General features: G+C 36.0%; 2 protein-coding genes across 12 annotated transcripts in view; one reads left to right on the top strand and one right to left on the bottom strand.

Annotated features, from left to right (window-relative positions):
* LOC123672359 (glutamate receptor ionotropic, kainate 2-like) overlaps positions 1-19,936 on the bottom strand; it is a 528,220-nt gene that overhangs the window by 480,642 nt on the left and 27,642 nt on the right. The gene's annotated exons all lie outside the window — the stretch shown is intronic.
* LOC123673298 lies at positions 9,641-10,087 on the top strand. The gene has a single exon (XM_045607783.1). It carries the CDS (start codon positions 9,641-9,643, stop codon positions 10,085-10,087), a length of 447 nt encoding a protein of 148 aa, XP_045463739.1.

The raw sequence follows: 19,936 nt of genomic DNA, 5'->3' as shown, positions 1-19,936 counted from the left end.
TCGAATTGGAATTCTGATAGTTTTAATCTCCATCTTAAGAGTTTGCTGTTTGGTTCCTTCAGTGACATTACCCACTGAAGTGGACGATGATCGGATAAATAGGGGCGGAAATATTTAGTTGCCCAGACTATGGCTAAAAGCTCCCTCTCTATTGTGCTATAGTTTCGTTCGCTATCATTTAGTGTTCTCGATGCGTATGCAACTGGTCTATCGGATCCAATGGGGCCTTGTGAAAGTACGGCTCCTATGGCAACATTACTTGCATCGGTTGTAAGAAGAAATTCTTTTTCGAAGTCGGGATATTGAAGAATGGGGTCGTTTGTAAGGAGATTTTTGCAGTATTCGAAACATTCTATAAATTGGGGTGTGTGTTCAATTTTTGAACCTTTTTTAAGACATTGAGTAAGGGGTTTAGTAATTTTAGAAAAGTCCTTGATAAATTTTCGATAGTATCCGAGAAGTCCTAAGAAGCCTTTTATTTCTTTAGGTGTTCTAGGGATTGGGTATTTTTTGATAGCTTTGATTTTATCTGGATTAGGTTTGACGCCGTCAGGGGTGACGATATGACCTAAGTAAGCTACTTCTTTTCTTAAAAATTCTGACTTGTCGAGTTGAATTTTGAAATTAGTTTCGCGGAGTCTCTGAAAAACTTTTTCAAGATTGACGATATGCTCTTGGAGTGATGTTGAATAGACGATTATGTCATCGAGATATACAAGACATATTTCGTTTTGTAATCCCCTAAGCATATTATCCATTACTCGTTGAAAGGTTGCACTGGCACTTTTCAATCCGAAGGGCATTCTGAGATATTCGTAATGACCGTTCTCGACGCTAAATGCGGTTTTAGGAATGTCATCAGGGTTCATTTCAATTTGGTGATAACCACTGGCTAAATCGATGGTTGAAAAATAGTTGCATTTTCCGAGTTTATCGAGAACATCGGTGATGTTTGGAGGAGGATATTTGTCATCAATACTTTTTTCGTTTAGTTTCCGAAAGTCTACCACGATTCTAAATTTTTTCTTTAGGGATGAGTCGTTCTTTTTGGGTACGATCCAAATTGGAGATGACCAGGGTGAATTACTTGGCCTAATTATGCCTTGTTCTAGCATGGAATTAATTTGTCGCCTTACTTCGTCTTTGTGTACAGATGGATACCTATAGGATCTAGTATAAATAGGAATTTCGTCTTTTGTTTTTATTGAATGTTTGATCTGATTTGTGAAGGTGAGACGTTGGCCTTCGATGTGGAAAATATCGGAATATTTATTGCATAATTTTAGGATATGGGATTTTTCTTCTTCGTTCATGTGCGAGGTTCTGATTAATTTTTCTGCGTTGAATTTAGTATTGCCGGTTTTTTGTGAGTCTAAGTGATAAAATTCGTAGTTGCTTTCTATAAACGGGAATGAGTTAATTGGTTGTGTTAAATTCATAATGATATCTTCGTCTGTTTTGTTAGAGATTTGAATTTTTGCAAAACCGTTTTGAGCTTTCGAAAGTGTTGCCGGTATTTCGCATTTTTGAATAATCTGATGTGGATAAAATAAAACGAAGTAATTTCCACTATGTTATTTAATTGTTAGCAACAATTGTTTCGCCACACTGTGGCTTCATCAGGCTACATTTCTGAACTGATGTGGTACAAGAACATCGCCGTTGTTTTGTTTTACGGGTACATTCGCAATAATTTGGGTATAAGGATTAATTCTTAATTTGAAAATTTGGTTTACTTGGCTTGGTTGATATTTAATGGGAATAGTAGTTACAGGGGTAATTAATTTGGAGTTTATTAAGTCGATTTGAGCGTTCAATAATTTTAGGTTATCTAATCCTATGAGTCCGTCAAAAATATTATGAAATTTGAAAAGGTAAAATTTAAGGTTGATATTTTGTTTGAATTCTGGAAAGATTGGGATGTCGGCACAATGTTGATGTGTTTCTGATTGAAAAACTGTAGAAACTGTGAATGGTTCTAGTAAAATCTGATTTGGATAATTTTCATGAGCGATTTTTGGGTTAATGAAAGATTTTGTTGATCCAGTGTCTATTAGTAGTTTCAAAGGAGGGTTTTTTATCTGAATATACGGTAGTTCTCTTTTATCCGATGATATATATGTTTCAATTAAGTCTCTTGTTCCGAGAAAGCGTCCGTCTGAAAATTTTCGGGGAAATCATAATTTGGGAAATCTTCTTCGGGGTTGTCAATTTCAATGTTTTCGTCGAATTCTATGTTTTCTTGTCCGTTATCGTAATGTTCAGTATTGAAAAGTTCTTCGCTAATAAAATCTGGTTTTTGAGAGGTATTTTGGAAGGATGTATTTTGGAAATTTCTTTGAGTTCGCTGCTTACTATTAAGGGAACTGCTAATGCTCATTGGTGTAGGTTTATTCTGTTGATAATTTTGGGATCGTTTGAATACTTGGGAGTTGGTTGGGAATCGTTGCGGAACGAAATTTGGATTCCTCTGGAGATTTATGGGGACACTAGGAAATTGCTGGTATTTGAAGCTAGAATTATTTTGTGAATTTGCTTGGCTGCTTTGGGGATGAATGTATTGTTGTTGGGTCAGAATTGGTCTATTTTGTGATCGATAAAATTGCTGATGTGTCGAAAAATTTTGTGGATTCGGTTTTCTCAAATTTTGAAAATTATTTGGACTTTGATAATGTTTTATATTATCTTCTTCAATGATGAATTGAAGTGCCTGAGCTAAACTATTAGGTCTCATAGCGCGTATCATTGGTCCTAGTGGATCTCTTAATCCAGCTAAAAATGTTTTGAGAGCTTGTTTGGTGAAAAATTCTCTCTTGGCTTTACGTTCTGTTTCTTCGCATTTAAGGTCAATGTAGTTGCAAATGGTGTTAAGAAGGGTTAAAACTTTTTCATGAAACTTTTGGGGAGATTCTCCGGGTCTTTGTCTCAAGTTAACTAAATCTTGATTCAAACAGTTTTCATCTCGTTGATCGCCAAAATTTAGAATAAGAGAATTTTTTATTTCTTCCCAACTATTAGTTGCGCCGTGAATAGCTACTACTTCTTCGGCTTTGCCTTGAAGTTTATTCAAAATTCCATTAATCAGTAAGGTATTTTGAAAGTTATTAGGGTTATTAACATCAAAATAGTGAAGTAAAAGCGATTCAGAAGCTTTTACGAATCTGTGTAGTTTATTTGGGTTACCGTCAAATTCCGGTACGATACAAAGATTCTTTGTGTCAAAATTGGGCGTTACTGCCATATTTACTGTATTACTTTCGTCAGTAATGTTTAAATTATCAAATGTGTTAATTAAATCAAGAATTGTCTCTAACTCAATAGAATTGTTTTCGGAAATTGAATCAATAGGATTGGAATCAGAGGAGTCTGACATAAACAATGGTAATATTCAATTCACTTACAGGATCCAGTTGAACATCAAAATCTTCATGCCTCGCTGCGTGATTGTATCCTCGATGGAACTTCACGGTTGCACCAAGTCTTTTTGATGGGTTCGTTTTTTCGCTTAATGAGTTGAAACTCAAAAGTCCTTCACAATGAAAACTCGCGAAAACTCCGTCGACTGCGCCACTTATGTTTTTTGGTCCAGCAAGATTGTTTTTAAAAACTTTAATATTACAATTGAAATTACCAGTGAATTCTACGATAGAATTTTATTGAAATCAAATACAAGTGTTCGTATTAGATGTTTATTACAGACTAAGATAAGATAAAGCGTCCGTGTCGCTGGTAAGAATTGCGGACTTAGCCATCTTCCACGAAACGGGCCATCTTCCACGAAGCGGTCAGGTTACACATGTCTTCTCTTCCTTAGTCTGCTTATTTTGTTGCTATGGTCTTAGAACGAGATATATAACTCACGCCACTGGATTCTACGTTGAAAAGTGCCTGTATAATATTTTAATTTCAAAGCTCTATCATCAGTATTAGCGGAGATATAAATGTTTTTCGATATCGCCATTTTTCCAATTTTCGCTTATAACTCGAGAACAAAAGAAGGTGGCCAAAAATGAATACTACCCTTGTTGGTTTCTCAGAAAAAGAGACCGAGAATAGGCTATCAGATCTCATCTGGTTTAAAAGTTGTAGTGCTAAAACATCGAAATTTGCCCACCCTGTACAGAACATCCTATTCAAATCATAATTTTCTAATGATATTCATACAAAATAATTTCAATTTGTTTCAAGTAACTTTCATATTTCCGGTGAAATGTGGAATGTATATTGCATCAATAAATCTATTTTCATCATATTTACGTTGGTCTTGACGTCACTAGAATTATATTATAAATACTTGTTAGTTTTAGAAATAAAGTACATTTTACACACGATCTGCCTTTCAGTCATTTTAAAACTCAAGGTAACGTTGTGACGCAACCCCAACATTGGTCATTCGAACTAACACAAAAAAAACAAGAACTTTGGAAACACAACCACTGCACTCCAGAACTACCAGTCATTGGATTAACGACCCATTGGCATCAACTAGCAGGGACTTTGAAACTTCAACCACTGCACCCCTGAACTAAAAGTCATTGGATTTACGACCCATTGGCACCAACTACCAGGGACTTTAGAACAACAACCACTGCACCCCAGAACTACCAGTCAATGGATTTACTTCTCATTGGCAAACAACTACCAGGGACTTTGGAACCACAACCACTGCAAGTCACAACCAACAATCACCAGTAATTATTATCTTTCATATCACATTCCATCATTCTTTCGAACCAATCCTTCAACTTTGTTGACAAGCTGTGGAATTAAGAATGCCCTTGAACTTCTGAGTATGGTTGTACAGTTTGTCCAACAAAATTCTTCCTTATTTGAACCGATCCTGTAACCTTTCACGTTGTTGACAAGCTGTGGAATTAAGACTACCGTTGAACTTCTGAGCCTGGTTGTTCAGTGTGTCGAACAAAATTCGAACCGATCCTTTACCTTATGAATCAAACCGCATATAACTAGACTAGACTAGACTTAGACTACTTACCTAATTCAAAATGGATAACCTGGTCGCAGAGCAGATCCAAACGGCAGAAGTCATCAAGGAAAAACGCAGAATACTGCCAGAGAAGAATGTGCCAACTGAAGGAAGAATGGAATATGTTCAATGAAGCGCACACATATTTAATAGAAAAAATACCAGAAACTGATGAATATTTCACGGAAGACAATTACCGGCAAGCAGAAAAGATATACAATCAAGCATTGTCCCAAAATATAAAAATACAGGAAAAACTCCGAGACGACCAAGGAATTACAAAAGAAAGAGAAACGACGAACAGCAATTGCCCAATCATCGAACAACAAACTTCAAGCATCGAAATGTTCATGAGACAGCTAGCAAAAATAGAAGACTTGCTGGAAAAATCAGAGAACATAGCATTTATGAAGATCAAACAACAATCTATTGAAAACAGATGAAATGGTATCATCTCACTTGAAATCGAAATCAACGCAATGGACAAAAAAGATTCCAATATATGAAAAGCGGACTGTTCGATGGAGCAAGTGACAAATATGAAGAAATCCAAGCTGAAATCCTAACAGCAACTCAAATGGGAAAAACAATAGAACCTCCAAGAATAAATTTGTCAACAGTTACCATTCCCATATTTACTGGACAATATGGCTTAAGGCCCAACTTCAGAGACCTATTCATCCAATTAGTAGGGAACAATAAATCCTTCGGAGCTGTTGAAAAAATGCAACTACTCGAAACCAATTTAAAAGGAGAACCAGCGAAAATGATTCAGCATCTGGAGACAACATCCCCCAACTACAAAACTGCATGGAAACTTATAGAAGACAGATATAACAACCCTAGGTTGCTGTTCAATAAGCACATCGACAATCTACTGAACTTCACGAATCTCAATGCAGAATCCCCAGGAGCAATAAAAAAATACATTAAAATATCCGAGAGAGCACATTAGCCTTGAAAAACATGAATTTAAATAAATGGAAAGACATAATCGCATACCTTATGTTGAGAAAATTGCACTCTGTTATCGCAAATCTCTAGGAACAGAGTATCAACAAACCACGAAGTATTCAACACTGGACGACCTCGTCGACTTTCTAGGGCAACGCTTCCAAATACTTGAAGTCGTCAGAACGAATGTAAAGAGGGTCGAAGCCTCCAAACTAGAGAAAAGATATGGAGAACTCACAAAAATGAGCAGCTTCCATATAAAAACTACGAAATGCAATTTATGAATCGACTCTCATGAAATATACAAATTCGAAAAATTCACAAATTTCACCGTAGCTGAAAGAGAGGAATATGTCAATCAGAAAGAGTTATGCAGAAACTGCCTGAGTCACAATTTCAAACAAGCTTGTTACTGTCGCACTAGATGTCAAGAGTGCAAGGGTCGCCACCACACAATGCTTCACCGAGAGACGCGCTATAACCGAATCAATGCATCCCAACGGCCCAACACAACACGAGAGCCATCCAGTAGAACGAACTCGCATTTAGGACATTCAACCAACGGACGAGAATCAAAAACTTCGGTACTATCAACTGCCCTCATCAGAGCAACTAATAAAAATGATGAACTCGAAACACTGAGAGCCTCAATCGACCCAGGATCGCAAGCCTCATTCATCACAACAGCTTCTGCTCAAGTACTTGGAAAATCAAGAATCAAACAGAATGCAGAGATAACTGGCTTAGGGAACACCGCTACTGAATCCAGATGGAAGATTAACACAAATATAACACCCAACTTCGAATGTGACTTCGTGATGGATAGTAGGCAAAGTATCAAATAACATGCCATCTACCTAAATATACAGGGTGGCCATTTGAAAACGAAACAGACGAGATTACAGACGAAATAAAGTTTTTCGATAGAAATGCTCGGACAGGTCGATTTCTGTTTCGAGGGGGACAACTTAAGATGTAGGTTACGGACGCATAGCGCTTCAACCCTTGCTGCTACAACCCCCACCCCCAATTTTTGAATAGGGAAGATGGGGTGAGTGATACCTCAATTTAAAGGTATTTTTATACTGATTTCAGCACAGTAATTGTTTTTTCATTTTATGCATTAGTTCTCGAAATATTCATGCGTTAGTTAGTTAGGAAGGAAGCCACAGTCATGGTTGTTTTGAAGCTCAAAATGTCGATTACTACAAGTGCCATGAAAACAACACTTCATTTTCAAATACTTAGTTGAGAATATTTCGAGAACTAATGCATAAAATGAAAAAACAATTACTGTGCTGAAATCAGTATAAAAATACCTTCAAATTGAGGTATCACTCACCCCATCTTCCCTATTCAAAAATTGGGGGTGGGGGTTGTAGCAGCAAGGGTTGAAGCGCTATGCGTCCGTAACCTACATCTTAAGTTGTCCCCCTCGAAACAGAAATCGACCTGTCCGAGCATTTCTATCGAAAAACTTTATTTCGTCTGTAATCTCGTCTGTTTCGTTTTCAAATGGCCACCCTGTATACACAAAACAATTGGTAAAATATGCAACTCGCAGATCCACGATTCCATATACCAGGTCCAATCGATGTTCTGCTAGGAATCGACTAATTCCCAAAATATTATAATAATAATAATAATAAACTTTATTTAGCACTCGGCTATTGAAAACAATACAAATATAATCCACTAACTTAATTAAATTCTTCATAAATATAACTCATCAAACATTTTTTGAATTCTCTATAATTATGACAATATTTGATCTTTTCAGGTAGATTATTGAAGATAACTAATCCCCTGCTAAATGTGGATTTATTCAATAATGTAGTATTAACTTTTTCGTATTTTTTAGTATTATTACTATTAAGTTTTTCTATGTAAAAATCATCTCGACGTCGTGTATTATAATGAAGTATCTCATTAGCAAATTTTAGGTTTTCAAATATTCAGGTAACATTTTATTCCTTGCTTTGAATATTAAATCTAATGTTCTATAAATAATCCTTTGATTGACACTCAGCAATTTCAAACAATTCAACATATTTCTTATGGGAGTTCTTTTATTACATTTCAAAATAATTCTCATACCTCTATTTTGCACTTTTTGTAACCTATCTATGCAACCTTTATTTAAATTAAACATAACTGACGAGCAATAATCAACATGAGGAAGTACCAATGATCTAAACAACATCAGTGACGTATTCATATCAATTTTGCCTCTTATTCTAGATATGAAACCAACCTTTTTGGACATTTTATTTGCGATATAATCCACGTGAAACTGAAACTTTAAATTCTCGTCTAAAATCAATCCTAAGTATTTCATTTTAGTAACCCTCTCTATTTCATCTTTATCAATATTAATTCTGAAATTACTTATGTCGGTACTACGTGTCCTATATTCACTACCTATTAACATATACTTCGATTTTTTTATATTGACTTTCAAGTTATTGTCGCAAAGCCAAATGAACAACCTATTCAAATCCTCGTTAACTAATTTGAACAAAATTTCAAAATCATATCCAGAAACATATATCATAGTATCATTCGCAAACAAAGTTATCTTACAATTACATACATATTTCACTACATCATTTATATACAATAGAAATAAAATTGTTCCCAAATTTGTACCCTGAGGTACCCCAAATTCATTTTTCCCAATTGATGACACAAAATTTCCGAATTTTACTTTTTGCGTCCTTCCTGTCAAATATGACTCAAACCACTGAAAAACTTTCCCAGATAACCCTAGTTTTTTTATTTTAAGTAACAGTAATTTCCTATCAATTGTCTCAAATGCTCTTCGAAAGTTCAAAAACACTACCAATATCATCTTTCCACTGTCAATATCCCCCATCCACTTGTCACAACTATTCAACAATGTAGTTTCACAAGAATGCGCCACTCGAAAACCTGATTGGTTTTTAGTGAGAATTTTATTTCGATCACAATATTCTACGAGTTGTTGTTTCACTGCAATTTCAAGCACCTTCTCTAACACTGGCACCGTATTTATTCCCCGAAATTCTTCACAAACAAACGTCCCATTGACCTTTTGTATTGGTATCACCGTCGATGTTTTCCACTTCTCCGGAAAAATTCCACTTTCCAATGACGTATTGACGACATCCAGCAACCTTTTTCCCACTGCTTGAAACACATCCCTAGCAACATCCCTAGCAACCATTGTATTTATACCATCATCTTGTCCTGATGTGTTTTTGAGAGACATCATAATGTGCTTCAACTCTTTCATACCGAGCAATTTGAAATTTGTAAAGTTTTCATATTTTTCAATATTAGATAGATATCTGTCATAATTGTTATACTTCTTGATATTGAATGAGGGTCTAGTGGCACAAAACACTCACTTCGGATGGATAATGAGGGGAACAGCACCTTCGAGTCCACAACTGTGTATAACCAGCCTAATCACAAACTAAAACGAGAATGCGCAACTTTGAATATCGAAGAATCGGAAAATTCGAAGGAAACAACGCACGACGATACCCTAGTCGAAGAATTTTATGCTAACACCATTCAACGGGATGAACATGGCCATACTGTGAATCTCCCATTCAAAAACAAAATGCAATTCAGCTTGGTGAATCTCGAACCAGGGCAGTTGCGCGACTACTTCAATTAGAAAATGAGTTGAACAAAAATGAAAAGCTCAGCACTATGTACAAAGAATTCATGCAGGAATACATCGACCTAGGTCATATGAAAATTGCAAGTTTAAGCATTTCAAGACCGAGATATTATATTCTGCGCCAGCCTGTAATCAAAGAAGAATGCGTTTCAACAAAATTAAGAGTTGTATTCGATGCAAGTTCAAAAACCAGTAATGGACACAGCCTTAATGATATCCTCCACACCGGTCCGAAATTGCAACAAGATCTCAGAGATATTCTAATCAGATGGCGAAAACATAAAATTGCAATGACTGCATACATCGAGAAAATGAACAGGCAGGTGAAATTAGACAGCGAATATCAACTATTACATTCGATACTTTGGAGGAAAAACAAGAACGATTCTATACAAACTTACGAGTTAACCACAGTTACCTACGATACGGCACCAGCAGTGTTTTTAGCAATAAGAACAATGGGACAACTGGCTTAAGATGAACAAAAAAATCACTCTCTAGCAGCCGAAATCATGTTGAGAGACTTCTATGTAGACGACCTGCTAAGTGGAGCCGACACTGAAGAAGAAGTCACATTCAAAGTGAAATAATAACTTTATTGAAAAGAGGAGGATTCAACATCAGAAAATGGAAATTTAATAAACAACTCAAAAACCCAGCAAACCTCTTGTTGGACGATAAGAGTGGCCCAACGAGAACACTCGGTATATCATGGACACCCAGAGAACTATCAAATAATTCAGAACTCCGAATGTCGACTTACAAAAAGAAAGATACTCTCAGAAATTGCCACAATTTTCGACTCACTAGGATTATTATCATCGGTCATAATTCAGGCGAAAATGATTATGCGAGAAATATGGAAGAACAACACCTCATGGGACGAATCACCACCAGAGCAAATGAGAAACGCTTGGAAAAACTTCAAAATCGAGCTTCCAAAACTAGAAGAAATTCAAGTGAAACATTGGATTCATCTAAACCGCTATCAGCATTTAGAATTACACGGATCCTCAAATGCATCCCTAAAGGCAAATGGCGCAGCAGTGTACACCAAAACGATGGACACAAGTGGAAAAATACAAGTACGACTGCTCACATCAAAATTAAAAGTTGCACCGTTGAGAAACACGAAGACAATCCCTCAGTTAGAACTCTGTGCAGCTCTCCTCTAGGAAAAACTCATCAAGCGATGATCAAGCTAGACGATGCAGACAGTAAAGAAGGTTTTCTCTCTGACAGTATGAATTAATGCACTTTTGGATATTCATGCTCCGTTCCAGACATTTAGAATAACTAAAACGTATGCTCCTTGGTTAACTAATCCCATTAAAGCAATGATGAAAGATAGGGATGAGGCTCTGAGTAGGTTTGAGAAAACAAAATATCTGCAACATTGAAAGGATTATAAGCAACTTCGTAATCTTGTCACTAGAATAGCGAAGCATGAAAAAAAAAATTTTTGTGAAATAAATATTGAAAACAATAAATCCACGAAAAATATGTGGGGTAACATAAGACAAATTTTTCATGACCATGATGAGAGACATATTCAGCTGCCTAGTAACTTTGACAATGTGAATCGAATAAAGGACCATTTCGTTAATTCAATTCCAGGTTCAACTCCCGATGAGAAAATAATTGATTATTATAAAACTAATGTTAAAAATAAATTGCAATCACAATTAAAGTTTGAAACGGTTGACGTGATTGAGGTACTTAAGATCATTACAAACATAAAAAACAAATCAGTGGGTCATGATGGAATTAACTCCACTACATTACAACTTTGCTTACCCTTCTTGTTACCACATTTTACACATATAGTTAATAAATGTCTGAAAAATGCGACTTTTCCTACTATATGGAAGAAGGCTCATGTTATTCCCGTACCAAAAACACCCAATCCTCAACAAGTCAACGATTTGAGACCAATTAGCATACTGCCTACTCTTTCGAAAATTTTGGAGAAGGCCATTCATATCCAGATTCTTAAGCACTTGGATAAAAACAACATCATACAACCTACACAGTCAGGATTCAGACCAGGACATAGCTGCTCCACTCCACTATTAAATATCACAGATGATATATATATAGAGCGTTGGATAAAAACAAGTTGACAGTTCTCGTAATGCTTGATTACTCCAGAGCATTTGACACTTTGAATCATGAGGTTTTGCTCTCAATTCTTCACTTCAGTGGATTCACTGAAGGAGCAATCAAACTTTTTGCTAACTATTTTGAGTGAAAGGTGTCAGGCTGTAAAGTGCTCTGGCAAGGTCTCGGATTTCATAGATATTTTTCAGGGAATTCCCCAGGGTTCCATTCTGGGACTACTTTTGTTCAATATTTATATTTCTCAATTCACATTCAGGTTCCTCTCTTGCCTACAACATTACTATGCAGATGATACGCAGGTATATTTATCTTTTAGCTTAGATGAGGCGGAGCAAGCCATCGCAGCTCTTAACTACGACCTTTATAATATGTCAGTTTTTTCAAAATCACATTGCCTACAACTGAACGCGAACAAAACGAAGGCAATATTATTTGCTTCTCGGATTAACAGAGATGCATTTCTCAATAAACTCGGCAATGCAATTAAAGTTGAATCTGATGCGGTACCTTTTACTGACAAAGTGAAGAACTTGGGACTCTGGATGGATCAAAATCTAAAATATTCGCATCATCTTAGCGTATCATTACAAAAAGCATATGCTACCTTGAGGCTGGTTTACCAGCATAGATCGGTGCTGTGTCGGAGAACAAAGTCAATGCTCTGTGATTCTTTGGTACTTTCCCATGTGAACTACTGCGATGTGGTATATGACCCTCGTATAAGTTTTGTGGATGCTAAGCGGATCCAAAAGCTTCAAAATTGTTGCTTGAGGTTAATATTCGGGATAAGAAGGCGTCAACCAATTTCTCATACCCTGAGATTAAATGAATGGATCAATATGAAAAACCGTATGTGCATCGTGCTTGTCTATATCATAAAATTTTGAAAACTCGGAAACCTCCTTACCTATATAACAAAATAAATTTTCGTACAGACGTTCATAACATCAACGTAGGATTTAAAAGCGCCCTCACTCCTCCTATGTACTCGACTGAAATGTTCAAGTCTTCTTTCACATATCAGATGTGAGTTATGAACACCCTGCCTAGTAATGTCGTGCATTCTTCCTCAGCCAGGCTCAAATCTTATTTGTTTGAAAAGCTCATGAATGATCAATAGACATATATGTATATATATATATATATATATATATATATATATATATATATATATATATATATATATATATATAAGTATGATAAGGGGTGTGGGAAAATTGATAAGTGTTATAATTTCACTCTTCTTTATTTCATTTAGTCGACGTTTCGATCCCGATGGGGACCTTCTTCAGGACTCTACAATAGCAATAGAAAACAGTCAAAAACATGGCAATCACAAAACATGTAAAAATAGTACATACCGAAATACAGAGTTGTAAAGATCTTATTTGAACACAAATCAATAGCTCTCAAGAAAGCAATGAACAAGAACATCAACAAATTTAGCGAAAAAAGATCTGATATTTCGTTGGCACAAGAGTAGAAATCAATTATCATATGTAAATAAGGTAAACAGAATAATCAACAAAATGAGAGGTTGTCAAAAATGTTGTCAACCAGACTTGCCACAGAATACACGCACATGACAAATGAAACATAGAATAGCATTAAATCACACTTGGTCGCAGTAATTCACTCTCACCGAACTCAGAACAAATGCGATTATTGAAAGACTCCATGAACCGAATCCAATCCCCTCTCACAGAAATAGTCCGGAACATAGATTTCATCATTACGTTATCCCGACTGTAGAACTTGTGGAAATATTCATTCCATTTGATCCATTCAACTCACTGCCACCAAACTGGTCATAATGAATCAAATAAGTATAGATGGAGCTAATATTGTTTACATCCCTTCTGTAATTCATAGAACAAGTGTGGCGTTTAATATGGTACATCTCTAAGAAACATCTTTTCTTTCCACTAACTGCACATTCAAGAATTTTGGTGGAATCATAATCCATTGGGTGATCTTTGTCCCGGGTATGGTCTGCTAGGGCACAAATCTTATTTGGATTCTTGATGTCGCTCTTGTGTTGAGCAATCCTTCTCTTCAAAAGCTGAGATGTCTGACCAATATACACCTCACTACATATTGAACATGGAATACAATATACCACACCACTCATATTATCAACAGTCATCTTATCTTTCACTCGACTGTATAGTCTGTCAATTTTAAAATAAGATTTCGGAATCAATTTAATTTGTGTGGTCTTTAGGAGGTTAATTAATGCATTAGTCATACCATTTATTAGGGGAATAGAAGAGTAAAGAATTCTATCTACGTTCTCAGTGTCCACAGTGGTGGATGCGCCCCTCTCTCCATTCGTTGGCTGTCTCGAAGGAGTGGTATTGTATATCAATCTGGACAACAACCTCTTTGGGTATCCATTCTCTAGCATCAATTGTAACAATAACCTCAGATTCTGCTGCCTTAGACTTGGATGGGCAACTTTTTCGATGCGATTCTTCAATCCTAAAATCATGTTTACCTTTTGTCCATGTGGATGATTGGAAAAATAGTGTAAGTATCTCCCTGAACTTGTTGGCTTTCGATACCAATCCAGAAGCAGCCTATTTTCCGGTGTTCGAATCACCCTTGTATCCAGGAATGGGACACCACTCGCTGTTTCTTCCTCCAACGTAAACTGTATACTTTCATGTTCACTGTTAAACCTGTTTAGAACGAAAGCAACCTGGTCTTTAGGTACAGCACATATTAGATCATCAACATATTTCTTGATGAAAGGAATGTGAAAAGGAATGCTAACAAGAATGCAGTCCAGAAGGAAATCCATTACTACTTCAGCAATGGACGGACTGAAGTTGGAACCCATAGGGGAACCGAGCACCTGTTTGAAGAACCTACCATTAAAAAGAAAATAGTTAGAAGAAAACAGGAACTTAATGGCATATATGAATTCTTCTTTTGGTAGACTAGTGTGGTTTTTGATAGTATCCCACTTGTTCTCAACAGCTGAGACTGCCAACTCTACAGGAATGTTGGTGAAAAGAGATACAACGTCCAGGCTGATCAGGACATAATCAACAGGTAACTGGAAACCATTCACACATTGGGCAAAAGCAAAGGAATCTTCAATAAAATATCTACTTCTGGTGGAAGAAAGATATTTAGACAGGATGTCTGAAACAAAAACTGACAGTTTGGAAGTGGGGGTGTTGACAGATGATATTATTGGTCTCAAGGCAAGAATGGGTTTGTGGATTTTTGGTAAACCGTAGAATCTAGCGGGAACTGAATTATAAATGTACAGTAATTTACCTTGTACTTGTGTTATGTGGCCCCCACTGACCCATCGCTTAATCAATGCATTACATTTACCTTGTATTGTAATGGTTGGATCTCTGTTAGGAAGAAGTTGGTAATATTGTTCATTGAGCAAAATTGTGTTGGAGAGCTCTATGTACTGATCCTTATCCATCAATACCGTAACATTGCCTTTATCAGCCTGTAACACAAGCAATTCTTGATGTTGACTTAGGTACCTCTTACAGTGGTAAAATTCTCTCTGGAAAACATTATTAGTCCTTTTTCCAGGTTTGATGTAGTTGGTTATAATATTAGCAGCTTGGGAACGTTTGATGTTCTTCCCCTCATCTGACAGTCTATCATTAAGGTCTATAATGCTCTCTACATCTGCCAACAGTCCCGACATGGAAACCTCCTTCAAAGGAATATCAATGCCGAATCTGGGGCCCAGTGATATTCCTTTGAAGGAGGTTTCCATGTCGGGACTGTTGGCAGATGTAGAGAGCATTATAGACCTTAATGATAGACTGTCAGATGAGGGGAAGAACATCAAACGTTCCCAAGCTGCTAATATTATAACCAACTACATCAAACCTGGAAAAAGGACTAATAATGTTTTCCAGAGAGAATTTTACCACTGTAAGAGGTACCTAAGTCAACATCAAGAATTGCTTGTGTTACAGGCTGATAAAGGCAATGTTACGGTATTGATGGATAAGGATCAGTACATAGAGCTCTCCAACACAATTTTGCTCAATGAACAATATTACCAACTTCTTCCTAACAGAGATCCAACCATTACAATACAAGGTAAATGTAATGCATTGATTAAGCGATGGGTCAGTGGGGGCCACATAACACAAGTACAAGGTAAATTACTGTACATTTATAATTCAGTTCCCGCTAGATTCTACGGTTTACCAAAAATCCACAAACCCATTCTTGCCTTGAGACCAATAATATCATCTGTCAACACCCCCACTTCCAAACTGTCAGTTTTTGTTTCAGACATCCTGTCTAAATATCTTTCTTCCACCAGAAGTAGATATTTTATTGAAGATTCCTTTGCTTTTGCCCAATGTGTGAATGGTTTCCAGTTACCTGTTGATTATGTCCTGATCAGCCTGGACGTTGTATCTCTTTTCACCAACATTCCTGTAGAGTTGGCAGTCTCAGCTGTTGAGAACAAGTGGGATACTATCAAAAACCACACTAGTCTACCAAAAGAAGAATTCATATATGCCATTAAGTTCCTGTTTTCTTCTAACTATTTTCTTTTTAATGGTAGGTTCTTCAAACAGGTGCTCGGTTCCCCTATGGGTTCCAACTTCAGTCCGTCCATTGCTGAAGTAGTAATGGATTTCCTTCTGGACTGCATTCTTGTTAGCATTCCTTTTCACATTCCTTTCATCAAGAAATATGTTGATGATCTAATATGTGCTGTACCTAAAGACCAGGTTGCTTTCGTTCTAAACAGGTTTAACAGTGAACATGAAAGTATACAGTTTACGTTGGAGGAAGAAACAGCGAGTGGTGTCCCATTCCTGGATACAAGGGTGATTCGAACACCGGAAAATAGGCTGATTCTGGATTGGTATCGAAAGCCAACAAGTTCAGGGAGATACTTACACTATTTTTCCAATCATCCACATGGACAAAAGGTAAACATGATTTTAGGATTGAAGAATCGCATCGAAAAAGTTGCCCATCCAAGTCTAAGGCAGCAGAATCTGAGGTTATTGTTACAATTGATGCTAGAGAATGGATACCCAAAGAGGTTGTTGTCCAGATTGATATACAATACCACTCCTTCGAGACAGCCAACGAATGGAGAGAGGGGCGCATCCACCACTGTGGACACTGAGAACGTAGATAGAATTCTTTACTCTTCTATTCCCCTAATAAATGGTATGACTAATGCATTAATTAACCTCCTAAAGACCACACAAATTAAATTGATTCCGAAATCTTATTTTAAAATTGACAGACTATACAGTCGAGTGAAAGATAGGATGACTGTTGATAATATGAGTGGTGTGGTATATTGTATTCCATGTTCAATATGTAGTGAGGTGTATATTGGTCAGACATCTCAGCTTTTGAAGAGAAGGATTGCTCAACACAAGAGCGACATCAAGAATCCAAATAAGATTTGTGCCCTAGCAGACCATACCCGGGACAAAGATCACCCAATGGATTATGATTCCACCAAAATTCTTGAATGTGCAGTTAGTGGAAAGAAAAGATGTTTCTTAGAGATGTACCATATTAAACGCCACACTTGTTCTATGAATTACAGAAGGGATGTAAACAATATTAGCTCCATCTATACTTATTTGATTCATTATGACCAGTTTGGTGGCAGTGAGTTGAATGGATCAAATGGAATGAATATTTCCACAAGTTCTACAGTCGGGATAACGTAATGATGAAATCTATGTTCCGGACTATTTCTGTGAGAGGGGATTGGATTCGGTTCATGGAGTCTTTCAATAATCGCATTTGTTCTGAGTTCGGTGAGAGTGAATTACTGCGACCAAGTGTGATTTAATGCTATTCTATGTTTCATTTGTCATGTGCGTGTATTCTGTGGCAAGTCTGGTTGACAACATTTTTGACAACCTCTCATTTTGTTGATTATTCTGTTTACCTTATTTACATATGATAATTGATTTCTACTCTTGTGCCAACGAAATATCAGATCTTTTTTCGCTAAATTTGTTGATGTTCTTGTTCATTGCTTTCTTGAGAGCTATTGATTTGTGTTCAAATAAGATCTTTACAACTCTGTATTTCGGTATGTACTATTTTTACATGTTTTGTGATTGCCATGTTTTTGACTGTTTTCTATTGCTATTGTAGAGTCCTGAAGAAGGTCCCCATCGGGATCGAAACGTCGACTAAATGAAATAAAGAAGAGTGAAATTATAACACTTATCAATTTTCCCACACCCCTTATCATACTTATAACTATTGTTGTATATTGGGAATTAAAATTGTTGATATATATATATATATATATATATATATATATATATATATATATATATATATATATATATATATAAACTTCAAACTTATTTTTAAGAGTCTTTAGTGTATAACTGTGAACTATTGATAAGGGTCAAACGACTCGATTATTTTGGAGAATAAAAGAAAACTCTTTATTCCTTGCCAAGCTTTCGAATTTATTTAATTCTTCTTCAGGTCTTCTGAAATACAATATTGTATTGCCAAGCTTTCGAATTTATTTAATTCTTCTTCAGGGCTTCTGAAATACAATATTGTATTGTATTTCAGAAGCCCTGAAGAAGAATTAAATAATTTCGAAAGCTTGGCAAGGAATAAAGAGTTTTCTTTTATTCTCCAAAATAATCGAGTCGTTTGACCCTTATCAATAGTTCACATATATATATATATATATATATATTGTTGATTTTTCTGTTTACCTTATTTACATATGATAATTGATTTCTACTCTTGTGCTAACGAAATATCAGATCTTTTTTCGCTAAATTTGTTGATGTTCTTGTTCATTGCTTTCTTGAGAGCTATTGATTTGTGTTCAAATAAGATCTTTACAACTCTGTATTTCGGTATGTGCTATTTTTACATGTTTTGTGGTTGCCATGTTTTTGACTGTTTTCTATTGCTATTGTAGAGTCCTGAAGAAGGTCCCCATCGGGATCGAAACGTCGACTAAATGAAATAAAGAAGAGTGAAATTATAACACTTATCAATTTTCCCACACCCCTTATCATACTTATAACTATTATATATATATATATATATATATATATATATATATATATAAATATATATATATTTTTTTTTTTTTAATAATCACTGTTTGCAACAGGTTTTACCTTGTCGGACTGGTCGTCAAGACAAGAACGGCAGCTACGATCCCTTGATGTAGTATCCCTCTTTACCAACATTTCATTAGAATTAGCTCTGTCTGCGATTCAACACAGATGGGAGTCCATCAGCAGCCACACCACGATACCAAAGGAAGACTTCATAAACATCATCAGATTTCTTTTCAACTCAAACTATTTCATCTTCCAAGGTAATTTTTATAACCAAATACTAGGTTCCCCAATGGGGTCTAAATTCAGCCCTTCCATTGCAGAGATAGTGATGGATTTCCTCATAGATAGCATCCTAACAGATATCCCCTTTGAGATGCCCTTTATTAAAAAATATGTAGATGACATCATTTGTGCAGTTCCCAGTGATAAGAGCTCCTACACTCTTGAAAAGTTCAACAGAAATTTACCATAGAATTAGAAAATAACAATAGTGTGCCCTTCCTAGATACCCTAGTCATTAGAAGACCTGACAATACACTGATTCTTGATTGGTATAGAAAACCCTCGAGCTCAGGTAGATACTTGCATTATTTTTCCAACCACCCTCAGAGACAAAAAATCAATATGGTTACAGGATTGAAGAATCGTATACAAAGGATATCACACCCGACTCTAAAGGAGAAGAATATGAAACTATTATATCAGTTGATGCTTGAAAATGGTTACCCCAAGAACCTCTTAAAGAAATTGATACACAATTCATCGAATTCTGGACAGCCACAGAATAACGATGACATCGCATCCACCAATTTAGACCAGAGAATTATATTTACTTCCATTCCATTGATTAATGTAATGACAAAATCCTTAATAAACTCATTAAAAACTGATAATATCAAAGTGATACCTAGAACTGAATTTAAATTAAAGAGACTCTATAGTGATTTGAAAGAAAGGATAGAAACTGAAAAGAAAAGCTGTGTTGTATACAGAAAACTCTGTCAAAATTGTGATAAGGTGTATATCGGACAAACATCCCAACAACTTAAAAGAAGAATAACTCAACATATTAGCGACATTAAGAATCCTAGAAAGATATGTGCACTGGCAGAACAT

The sequence above is a fragment of the Harmonia axyridis genome, chromosome 2, assembly GCF_914767665.1.
Source record: "Harmonia axyridis chromosome 2, icHarAxyr1.1, whole genome shotgun sequence".
Classification (NCBI taxonomy): domain Eukaryota; kingdom Metazoa; phylum Arthropoda; class Insecta; order Coleoptera; family Coccinellidae; genus Harmonia; species Harmonia axyridis.
The sequence above is the reverse complement of the archived record's forward strand: the minus strand, read 5'-3'. Positions and strand labels throughout refer to the sequence as shown.